The sequence below is a fragment of the Vidua macroura genome, chromosome 6 (genome assembly GCF_024509145.1).
Source record: "Vidua macroura isolate BioBank_ID:100142 chromosome 6, ASM2450914v1, whole genome shotgun sequence".
Lineage (NCBI taxonomy): Eukaryota > Metazoa > Chordata > Aves > Passeriformes > Viduidae > Vidua > Vidua macroura.
Genome location: NC_071576.1, coordinates 4,827,918 through 4,838,730, shown reverse-complemented (window position 1 = coordinate 4,838,730; position 10,813 = coordinate 4,827,918). Strand labels below are relative to the sequence as shown.

Sequence of the window (10,813 nt, the reverse complement as noted above, 5' to 3'; positions counted from 1 at the left end):
ACAACCTGATGCCTCAAGATGCCTCTGAGCTCCTAAATCCCACCTTGCCCTTGGAAAAATGCAAGCTACAAGAAGAACAAGAGAAGCTGTGACAAGCCAATTCCCTCAAAGCACAAGTCATATCCACAGCAGCATTTTAGAATTGCCCCTTTTCCTGCATGGCTAAATGCAAGGAACGTTATCAGGTCACATCAGGAGACATCTAAGTGGTGACAACACCAATATAAAAGCACTGACTGGGTCTGCACCAACGTAACAAACTTTAAAAAGTATTAAAACAGACTGTTTATTACAGCATATGATGTGTTATATTAATTTACACAATGATATATATATATAAAAACAGCCATTGATGATGTACAGTAAATTGGACATCAACAGGAATATTAAAACTACTGATACTCATGCACATGACATGCATATGGATTTTTTTTTTCTTTTTCAAAAGCAGTTTTACACAATATAATGAAGTTACTAAGCCTTGGTCAGCTGCTCCAGCTGCAGTTTACTCTGGACACCACCGCCGTCCGCAGTGGGACTCACAGGAGATCGGAGCAGAGGTGCACTCCAGGGAAGGCGATTTAACAGATTGAACAGGAGCCCTTTCCTGGTAGGGGAAGGCTGGGGGAGGACAGGAGTGAGTTTCAAGAAAAGAATCAACAAGAAAAGGAAAAAAAAAAACAGACCAGAGTACCAGAAGGAAAAAGTTCAAGATGTGGCAACAGCAGCAGCAGAAAGGGACAAGCAAAACCATGAAGAACCACCCTCACTCCCTCCCCTTTATTCCCTAGAAACTTATGACCTTAAGGTGTCAATATCCTGTATAAGACCCAGAAGTGGAAAAACTAGGCAAGGAAGATCCATTCCCAGAAACATTTTAGCCTTTTCTCAAAGCCTTCTGACACCACGCGCTGGAGGCTGTTCACCACTGAAATGGCAGTGTTGTGTTGTTGGGTTTTTTTAAACAAGTGTAACGGTCTTTTATTTCCACATAAAAGGCACTAGTATCCACCCAAGTTCTGAAGACAAGTGACATAATTTACCTTAAGTTTTAAATATTTGTATTATTAAAAAAAAAAAAAAAATCTGTGGAAATATGTACAAAAAAAAGCACCTTGCTTCCAAAAGCAGAAGCAGATACATTCCACCAAGTCACCTCACTAGACGGTCGTCATGAGTTTCAGGGAGCCTGACCGAAAGCGAAGGATCTTCTTCTTGAGGTTATGGGAGGCTTTGATTTTGACAAAGGCCTTGGCCGCATTTTCATGCAGCTCCGGCGCCGTGACTGTTTGGATGGGGAGCGTCTGGACAAACTGGGACCAAATCAGGCCCCCGCTCTCATCAGAGTCGCTGGTGGTCGTGCTCTCCCCTACAAACTCCACCTCGCTCAGGCTTGACTCGCTGTCTCCAAAGCAGTTCGTGGTGTAGTTGCTCTGCTCGTCCTCGCTCGTGTCCACCACGGTGGAGTGGAACAAGGACTCGCACTCGGCTGAGTACTCAGAGTCGCTGGCCACGTAGGCGTAGGGGCTGACATAGGGCAGGGGCACCTGTGAGTAGACCCCCACGCCCTCCCGCCGGTTCCTCCTCGCCCTCCGCAGGGCCTCCTCGTAGGAGATCTCCGCCGAGGACTTCCAGCGGCGGTAGTCGGCACGCTTGTGTTTGGGCTTGGCCACCACAACGTCCCGGCCGTGCCCATGGGAGCGGAGGGCGGATCTGTGCAGGCCGGCCTGCCGGCCCGGGAGGCTCGGCTCCAGCGGCAGGCCGCTGCCTCTCTTCCCCCGCGACGAGGGCTTTTTCAGTTTCTTATTTGTATCCAATTCCTCGGGAAAGCGGCACTTCTTGCCGACCAGTTTGGCTTTCTCCCTCAAGGTCTGCGAGCTGTTTTCCACCCCGTTGGCAAGGTGGGACCTGTGTTTCAGTGCAGAGCTTTTCAAAATCTTGACGTTCCGGGTGCCTTTGTGAAGCTTCATGCTTTGCTGCTGGGCCGGGATGTACTGGGCGTTCACCAGCAGCCCATCATCCAGGCTCTGCGAGGAAGAGCCCTCGCTTTTGAAATCCAGCGCAGGCCTCTCCTCGACAGCCGGCGACGAGGAGCGAGCTGCCTGCAAGCTGCTCTTCAACAGGATCTTTTTGGGAGGCTGGCTGACCCTGTTCTCTGGCTGCAGCACCACCGCCTTCCCTGGGGTCTCTTTGGGAGATGCAGCAAAGAGCTGGCCATTCTCCTTGGGGGCATCCCCGGCCGTGGCCGCGATGTTGCGGCCCAGCTCCGGCGGTGCCGGTTTGACGCCCCGTGGCAGGTGCTTGCTCTGGAGCTCCGTTGTTGTGCTGGGTGGGAAAGCTGCTGGCAAAGGGGCCTTCCTACTCTCCAGCTGCTCCCCAGCCGGCTCCCTTGGCCTCTGCTTTAACGGGGAGGGAGCCGTGTGGTCCGGAGCGGGGGCCCCACCGGCAGGCAAACACACCGGCTTGGAGCTCTTCAGGTTCACCACGTTGCCGTGGGCCACCATTGCTGCCGGCTGCCGGACGCACATGCTCCCATGCCTCAAGATCCCTTTGGTGGCATCGGCGTTGAGGCTCGTCCGGGGTTTGTTAGTCCTTACTGCGTGAGTCTTTTTCTGAACCAGGCTTAAGATGTAGCTGTCTATCCTCTTGCTGGTGGAAGGGCACGGAGCCGGCCAGGAGCTCTGCGGGGGGAAGGCGTTGGCGGATTGTCCCGAGTCTGTTTCGGATGGGGTGCAAACGTCGCTCATATCGCAAGCCAGCCTCTCCTCTTCTCGCTGGGGGTTCTCAGTCACGGGGAGAAGGAACATGGGGCTCTGCACAGCCACGGCGTGGAGCGGGCTGGGGTAGCGGTAGATGTCGTTCCCGTTTTTAGACACCAGATCGCACTGGTACTTGGGATGTACATCTGCAACGACATCGAGGGAATTTGAGTGCGGTGTGGATAAAGAGCGACAGACAGAGCCTGCGGTCTGGTCCTCATGCTGGCCTTCCTTATTATAGTCCATCCAGCCTATGAGATCTGAAAGGCATTTTAGGAGAGTTTAGAGAGCCTGCCAGGGACAGCTGTGCTACGTTTTTAATGTGCTGCCAAGGACGCCGGTCCATCTAGGCACACGATGCAAAGCTTTAACTACAGCGGCAGCAATTTTGCAGCCAGGGGTCCTGTTCAAGCCATACAAAAAGCAGCACTATCCTTCTGTGGGTCTCCCTGTCATTGCATCTATGTGGGATTTACCCCACTAGGACCACATGGTTAAAACAATAAAAATCACAGCCCTAATGAGAACGTGTACATTGGTTTCAAACCTGTGCCCAGGTTGTTAAGATCTTCCTATCTTCCTTTCAAGCCACCCAGAAGTCTGCAAGGGTCTCTTATTTGTTACACAGTCACCTGTGAAACTCTCTGCAGGCCTCAGCACATATGAATTTTAAATCCAAAGAGAAACATAAAAAATACAGACAAGAGAACAATTAATCCTTGTAGCTTATCGACAAATTTCACTTCTGGATTCTTTCAAACATGTCTTGGGTCAGGCAAAAAAAATCCAGGCTTAATTTTATTGTTGTTTTTATTATTGTTACTACTTTTATTATAATAATATTTATAGCAATGCTAATAGTAATAACAGATGCTCCTTTTGAATTATAAGGGGTTAAAGAATGGGAAACAGGCTCATGTTTTCACACAAGTACAAGGAGTGCAGGTCAATCCAGCTGACATCCTAGCCTTGGCTCTGCAAAGAGAGTTCTGCCAGAGAAATCCAGTGCATTTCACGATGCATGAGTCAGATTTAATGGCTAAGGAGCTTACTAGAGAGGTAAGCAACCTTAAGAGCAGGTCTTCCACTCAAGCACCTAAGATTATTATTATTTTTTAAGCTTAAGTTGCCCTTGTCTTCTTGGGTAGGGGTACAATCTAAATGATCCTCTGCCAGTCCTGTTTTCTGCCCTTGGGCTGGAAACTTCAGCCAGGCTATTCCAATTGGAATGCTCAGTGCTCATCACTTATCTAAGGCTTATTTCAAAGAGGTCTCATGGGCATTGATGAAATTTGCTGATAGAGATGATGTTCCTGTGTGAGCAGGAGAGGAAGAACAGGGAAGTTAAGACCATAAACTTCCTCCAGATAACCTCTCAGTTTTCTTACATTTCCTAAACTCTATGTTGGCTTCAAGGAATGTTAACAAAAAGATATTTTTGAAATTTGTCAGTTTGTGAAATTTCATCCGCAAAAGTGAGACTCTATGAATAATGAGAGCTTTAGGTTTTTGTGATGGATACAGAAAAAAAAGCAATGCAATCAGCTGGAATTCCTTGTGTGGGTTGGTTTTTTTTTTTTCTTTTTTTAATGTATGGCCCATGAAGATCACATATACCTTACAACAGGGAGCATTAAATTACCTCGAGCTGCTCACAGGAAAACTTAGAGGACTTGTCAGCATCTCAGAATGAATGTATTCCAGGCTGCATTTTCCCAGTTCAGGAACAGAAGAGCATGAGTTATTCTGTCCTCGATTCACAACAAATCACTGTAAGTTAACCTTAAAGAGCAGAATGCAAAGTGGAAATACTGTGGTTGGAATCATCCTCCTCAGCCCAGAATGAGCTAAAGCTTCAGAAAATGTCTGTAGTCAGTAACACTGGACCACAACAGCCCTATTGAAGAGTCTCTTCTGGAGAACAGAGGAGGCCTTCCTATTGAACCGTCCCACAGATCAAGGCTTGCATCTTTAGACTGGTGTCCAAGGAAAGTTCACAGCTCTCTGCCAAAGAGACAAAATGTACCTGGCCTGTTCATGGTGTCTGTCTGTACTATATAAATACAGATCACACCTCACCATGCTCACCCGGGGGTCAAGAACCATCAGAATTGACAAAATGACTGTTAAACATATGTGCCCTGACCCCCTAAAACCTGTACCCTGCTCCTTACTCTGTGACCTCAATGCTGGCATGGCTAAGAGCTATTGTTAATTATTGCTATTCACTAAAAATGCTTTTCTAAAGCAAGAGAAATCAGCTGATTGACGTGTTTCTGTGTACAGGTACCACTGCCCTCTGCTGGGTAGTGCAGCTGTCAGATCTTCACATGCCATTTTTATGTGTTTAGAGTGACATATTCATGTGCAAAGCTAAAGCAGTGGAGGGCAAACAGCCCTGCCTCATGACCCATGTACATAAGAGGCACTGGGATCTTTTCAGAGCATAATATGGCACATGAAAGGAAGAAGGGTTAATCCAACCCAGGTACTCCTGAGGCAGTATTTCCAAAGCCAAAGCCACCTCCTGGAGTATGGTGTATTTGACCTGCTTTTACTATACCTGCAGATTTAGGGCGTCCATCTGAGATATTCAGTGTTGCCTCCAAAGGGCTGCAAAAGCAAGTGCTAGAATGGCAACTGGATAAACACTCACTGAAGACAGAGTTAGATGAATTGGAAAGCGATCCAGAAGCTCCATCACTCAGCTCATAAAACCCTATAAAAATAAGAGTTTGGATTTATATTAGTTATGTCTACACAAAGTTACTATTTGTGTCCCTAGAAAGGCAGTCAAGCTGGTGTTTGAGTTGGCTTACTCTAACACAAGTAGTTATTGGATTTCATTCAGTCACCCCCAAAACAGCCAACAATTTAGTAATATCCTTATTGCCATACATTTACTTTGTTTAAAAGTAAAGCACTTAAAACAGAAGAACTTATCTTAGCATATGGATTTTTTTTTAACTTTAGAAGGGTTGGGGTTCTCACCTTTACAGGGATTTTCAGATTTTAGCAACAAGGATCCAGGCTGTGTTTGGCAGCTCACTCATTTAATAGAGTGTTATACTTCCAAGACAGACTCTCCAACTATTACTTAACTACAAAAGTGTTGGGCCCAATGCTATCCATTACTTTCCTCAAAGTTCTGGAGATAAACATAATATTTGTGGATGACAGGAAAGAAGAAAAATGGCAAATAATGTGCAGACACATCAAATTAAATTTCCTGGTAAACGGGGACTACTCAAGGAAAAATGACACAGCACAACCAAAATTTAAATTGTTCATTTAGGAATAAGGAATGCAGAGCATGCCTACAGAATGGGGATGCATCCTGGAAAACAATAATCCTGGAAAGGGCTTAGTCAACGTGGAAAAGCAGCTCAATCAAGCTTAATGATATGGCAAAAAAAAAAAAAAAAGCTAATGAGATTGTTGGATGTACAAAGAGGCTAATGAATAGCAGCAGGGAAATGACTTCAGCAGTCTACATGGCCCTGGTAAGAAACACTGGAACAGTGAGCCCAGTGCTTGAATCCAGCATGCTTAAAACAAAGCTAAAAATTGGAAAGAGGCCACCAAGCTATTTAGGAGCTTGGAAAAATGCCTTAAAATGAATGACTTCAAGAACCTGACCTGTTTAGCTCATCAAATAAAAGCCAAGAATTATACTGTATAGCACCTCCAAGAGAAGGAAAAACTGGGTATTAGAAAAGACCTTTCTTTAGGGGAGAAAAGGATACAAAAATATCGGTGCTGGAACAAGACAGATTCAGACTAGAAATTAGCAATGGCTTTAACAATTGCTACTTGGAGGATTCTCCACATTTTAGTGTGTTCAGAACAAGTCTAGGGACCTCTAGGAAAGGCTCCCCATAGTTAAATACCACTTACTGGCTTCAACACAGTTAGAATGAGATGAAATTCAATATTTGGAGGATTGAATTGTTTGATTCCATGCTCCTTTCTGGCTGTATGACCACTTTTGTAATATCTTCCTCCTGATGGTGGTGCTTCTTTTCACCATTTTTCCTTCAGCCTCCTCCCTAATATATAGGATAATTAGAATTTTTCGAACTAATGTGAGGGTGGCCTTGAAAAAACAAATGCCCCAAACACTAAAAATCTAATTAAGCTTGAAATGCTCCTCTGAAAGAAGCAAACAGCAGCCTTTCCAGTGGTCAGTGAACTCGGTTAGTAGGAATTAATTATCAGAGTGTGAACGAGATGTAGACATTTACTGCTGCAGTACTGAAAACTCCAGCACTAAAATCTACAGCCAGTTTAATTCCAGGTCCCAAGGGAGGCTGCATTTTGCTGAGCACTGCCCTTACCTGAACTTGGACGACTGTCTGTCTCCAGGTGTTCATCTGTCGTTTTTTCCACGTCCAGGCGGAGATCACTTATTTGCTTATCCAGCTCTTGCAACTGATTTAATAACCCAGCATCCCTCCTCCTCAAGCAATTCTGCAAAAGAAGAGGACAAAGAACATCAGCTCCTTCAGTGGGGCAGATGTGAAGGAGTCCCAAGGACCAACAGACTTCTCTGTCCGAGCCTTGTGAAACACCTCGTCGATATTCTTTTAAATAAAAACCGAACAAAGCCCTGACATTTTAGATGGATGCTCTAGATAAATACTCCAGTGAAAAATTATTCAGGCACTTCATCCCAGCCTGTTCCAGCCATTTCTGCATGAGGAGCATGTTTCACAGTTCAGGAAGACCAATGGGCTGTGCTGACCACAGCTGGAAGAACAAAGCTGGATTGTGTGACACGGCCCAACCAGACCTGTGCACGTGGAACGGGCAAGGACAGCCGTGCCAGCCTAGCAGGGCACGTTCCCCACCACACTGGTGTTACTCAGAGATCACATCTGCACACACAATGGCACCAAACAGCTCTGCCAACAAGTGCCTGTGGTGTGGGAACCGCCTTGTTCTGCTGCACGTTATGAGCTTAGAGTCCACCATCCAAATAGCAAGATTCCCAGCGCTGGGATCACAGCCCTTTTATTAGTTTTGCAGTGCAGCAGGAAGGAAGAGTAATTCTTCCTCTTCTCCCATTATAATTGTATGAAATTGCTGCGAGACGAATTTTAAGGCTATTTATGAAGGTAATTTGATGGCATAAAATAAGCAATAAGAAATTATTTTGCAAGGCACTCATTAACCCACGGTCAACACAATCAGTTTCCCCCTGTGCATTATAACGTTGCTTATCCATCATCTGTTCAGCTTCATACCCTTTAATTGCTCTGGCTTTGGGGAAAGGGGAGGAGGCAGGAGGAAGGTTCATCTACTTTTGTTTCTTCAAGTGCATAATTTGACTGGCACCCGGGGTGCTCTGATACATTCATTGCAATGAGTTTTGATGCTCATAGCTGGACTAGTTCTGAGCCCATTAAATCCAGGATAATCTTTTCCATGGAGTGGACCAGTCATAGAATCATAGATTCATAGAAGGGTTTGGGTTGGAAGGAACCCTAGAGATCATCTCGTTCCAACCTCCTTGCCATGGGCAGGGACAGCTTCCACTGGACCAGGTTGCTCAGATCCCTGTCCAGCCTGGCCTTGGGCAACGGGAGAGCAAATGCTAAAAGCACTGGCAAGCACTGGCTGAAGATGTGCTGGCGCTTAAGGCCATCCTTTGGAGAAGCAAAGGGGTGATCCTAAGCCTTCTCCCCCATTCCTGCGGGAGCCAGGGCTGGCTGGCAGCCAGGCTGGAGGAGGTGATGGGTTCAAGGGATGACTTCGCTGCGCCACCTACTGCCACCAGCGCCCCCTCCCCCAGTCAGCACCGCATCTGGTTCCAATCTGCAATGTCAAGTGCACAAATTAAAGCGCTACCACAAATCTCCGACTTTTTTTTTTTTTTTTTTTGAGTAATGATTCCGTGGTCCTTCACTACGGCTCTCGGCTGCCAGCCAGCCCCTTTTCAGCAGACAAAATAATTTCTTTTTATCTTTTTAAAAGGGAAATAACCCTAACCTAACTAAATCAAAAGGGTAATAAGAAAAAAAAAAAAAAAAGAAAAAAAAAAAAAAAGAAAAAAGGAAGGAGGAAAAACGGGGGGTGGGGAAAAGAAAAAATCAGGGAAATAAATCACGCAATCCAACTTCTCCCTGGGTGAAAGCAAATGCTGAGCCGCGCACAAAGAGCGCCAGGCACAGCTGTACGCTATTTTCATTGAAAAATGATCTGCCGCTTCATGCCGCCCTCCATCTCTTCCCACACCAGCTCCAAAGCGCGTCCTCCAACAAAAGCATCCCTTCTTTACGGGCCCGATCCTGCCGGTGCCCGAGCGCCCGCTGCCTCCTCTCGGGGCTGGACCCGGGAGCTGGCTCCCAACTTCCATTCATGGCAACGGCGGCGCCTCTCTTGCCATGAATGGAAGTGGCACCGCTGGCCTGGCTCCGGGACCCGAGGGGAACTGTGCGGCCACCGGCACAACGCCGGCACGACCCGCGCACCTCCGAGCTGTCACCGGCCCGCCGCCTCACCTGCCGCCGTGCCGGGTGACAGCGGGCCGGGGGTGCCGCCCGCGGGGGTTCCCAGCTCCTTTCTCGCCTCTCCGCGGGCAGGACCCGCGGGTCACAGCGACCCCGGGAGCACCGAGCGGGCGCGCATCCCCAGCACTCCTCGCCCGCATCCCTCCCCGGCGCTCCCCGCCCGCATCCCCGGCTCTCTCCGCCCGCATCCCGCGGCGTTCGCCACTCGCATCCCGCGGCGTTCGCCACTCGCATCCCGCGGCGCCCCCCGCCCCCGCTCACCAGCTGCCTCCGCAGGAGGAGGATGTTCTCCTCCAGGAACTTCTCCTCCAGGCTGCGCGGCGGCGGCCCCTCTCCCGGCGGCTCCCCGCGGCCGCCCTGCGCCCCGGGCCCCGCTCCCGCCGGCCGCCGCAGCAGGAGGCTCTTCACCAGCAGCTCCTGCCGCTGCCGCAGGTACTCCAGCTCGCCCAGCCCGGCCAGCGTGGCCTCCAGCCGCTCCCGGGTGCGCTGCCGCTCCGCCTCCGCTTCGCCCTTCTCCCGCCAGCGCGCATCGGGCTCCCGCGGCGCCCCCGCGGGTCCCCCCGCCGCCTGCCCCGGCCCCGCCGCCGCCGCGGCGCTCGCCACGGGGCTCGCCTTCATCGCCGGGGAGGGGGCGGCCGCCGCTGCCAGCCCTGCCCGCGGGGGCACCGCGCCGAGCCCCGCGCCGATGCCGCCGCTGCCGCCGCCGGTCGCGAATGGTCCGCGGGGCGCCCGGCTGCCTCCCCGGCTGCCACCGCCCCGCGCCCGCCCACCGCCCGCCTCCATCCCTCCTCCATCCCTCCTCCATCCCTCCTCCATCCCTCCTTCCTGCCCGCCTTCCTCCCCGCCCGGCCGCGGCTCCACGCCCGTGGTCGTCTCGCTCCTTCTTCATCTTCTTCCTCCTCCTCCTCTCACCTCCGTCGCCCGCTCGCCGCGGGGTGCGGGAAGGTGGAGGATGCGGGAGTGCAAACCGCTGACCTTCCCAAAAACTCCATTCGTGACCTCTGGAGCCCTGCACGGCGTAGTCACGGGCCATCCCAGAGTGATGAAGGAATTATTATTGTAGAATCGCAGAATGGTTTGAATTGGGATATTAAAAACCACCTCCTTCCGATCGCCCCGTGCCATGGGCAGGGACACCTCCACTAGACCTGGCTGCTCCAAGCCCCGTCCAAGCTGGCCTGGAACACTGCCAGGGATGGAGCATCCACAGCAACCTGTACCTCACACCCTCACAGGGAAGAAGTTCTTCCTAATTCCTGATCTAAACCTGCCCTCTCTCAGTTTAAAGTCAAACACTTAAACAGATCAGCACATCCAAACCAGGAGCAAAAACGATGCATCTGGGGGGAAAAAAAAAATCCAGGCATGAAGAGATGAGGGTGTAAGGAGAGGGAGAAGTGGAAAGCAGAGGAGAACATGGAAATCCTTGCACTGGGGTGCTGACCATGGCATGGGCAGTGGGATCAAAGCACTGGTGAGCAGTTGCTTCAAAGCCTGTGTGAGTAAACCAGTCCAAAAAAGCCATAATGAAGTGAACTTTGC

The 10,813-nt window shown here is 49.7% G+C and overlaps 1 protein-coding gene across 1 annotated transcript; it reads right to left on the bottom strand.

The window, feature by feature from the left end:
• Positions 1-267: 267 nt before the first annotated feature.
• Positions 268-9,889, bottom strand: DACT1 (dishevelled binding antagonist of beta catenin 1). The gene is made up of 4 exons (XM_053979657.1): positions 9,533-9,889; positions 7,097-7,229; positions 5,323-5,478; positions 268-3,019 (listed from the first exon to the last, which is right to left on the bottom strand). Exons 1-4 carry the CDS (start codon positions 9,887-9,889, stop codon positions 1,161-1,163), a joined length of 2,505 nt encoding a protein of 834 aa, XP_053835632.1. The 3' UTR covers positions 268-1,160.
• Between the last annotated feature and the right edge of the window lie 924 nt (positions 9,890-10,813).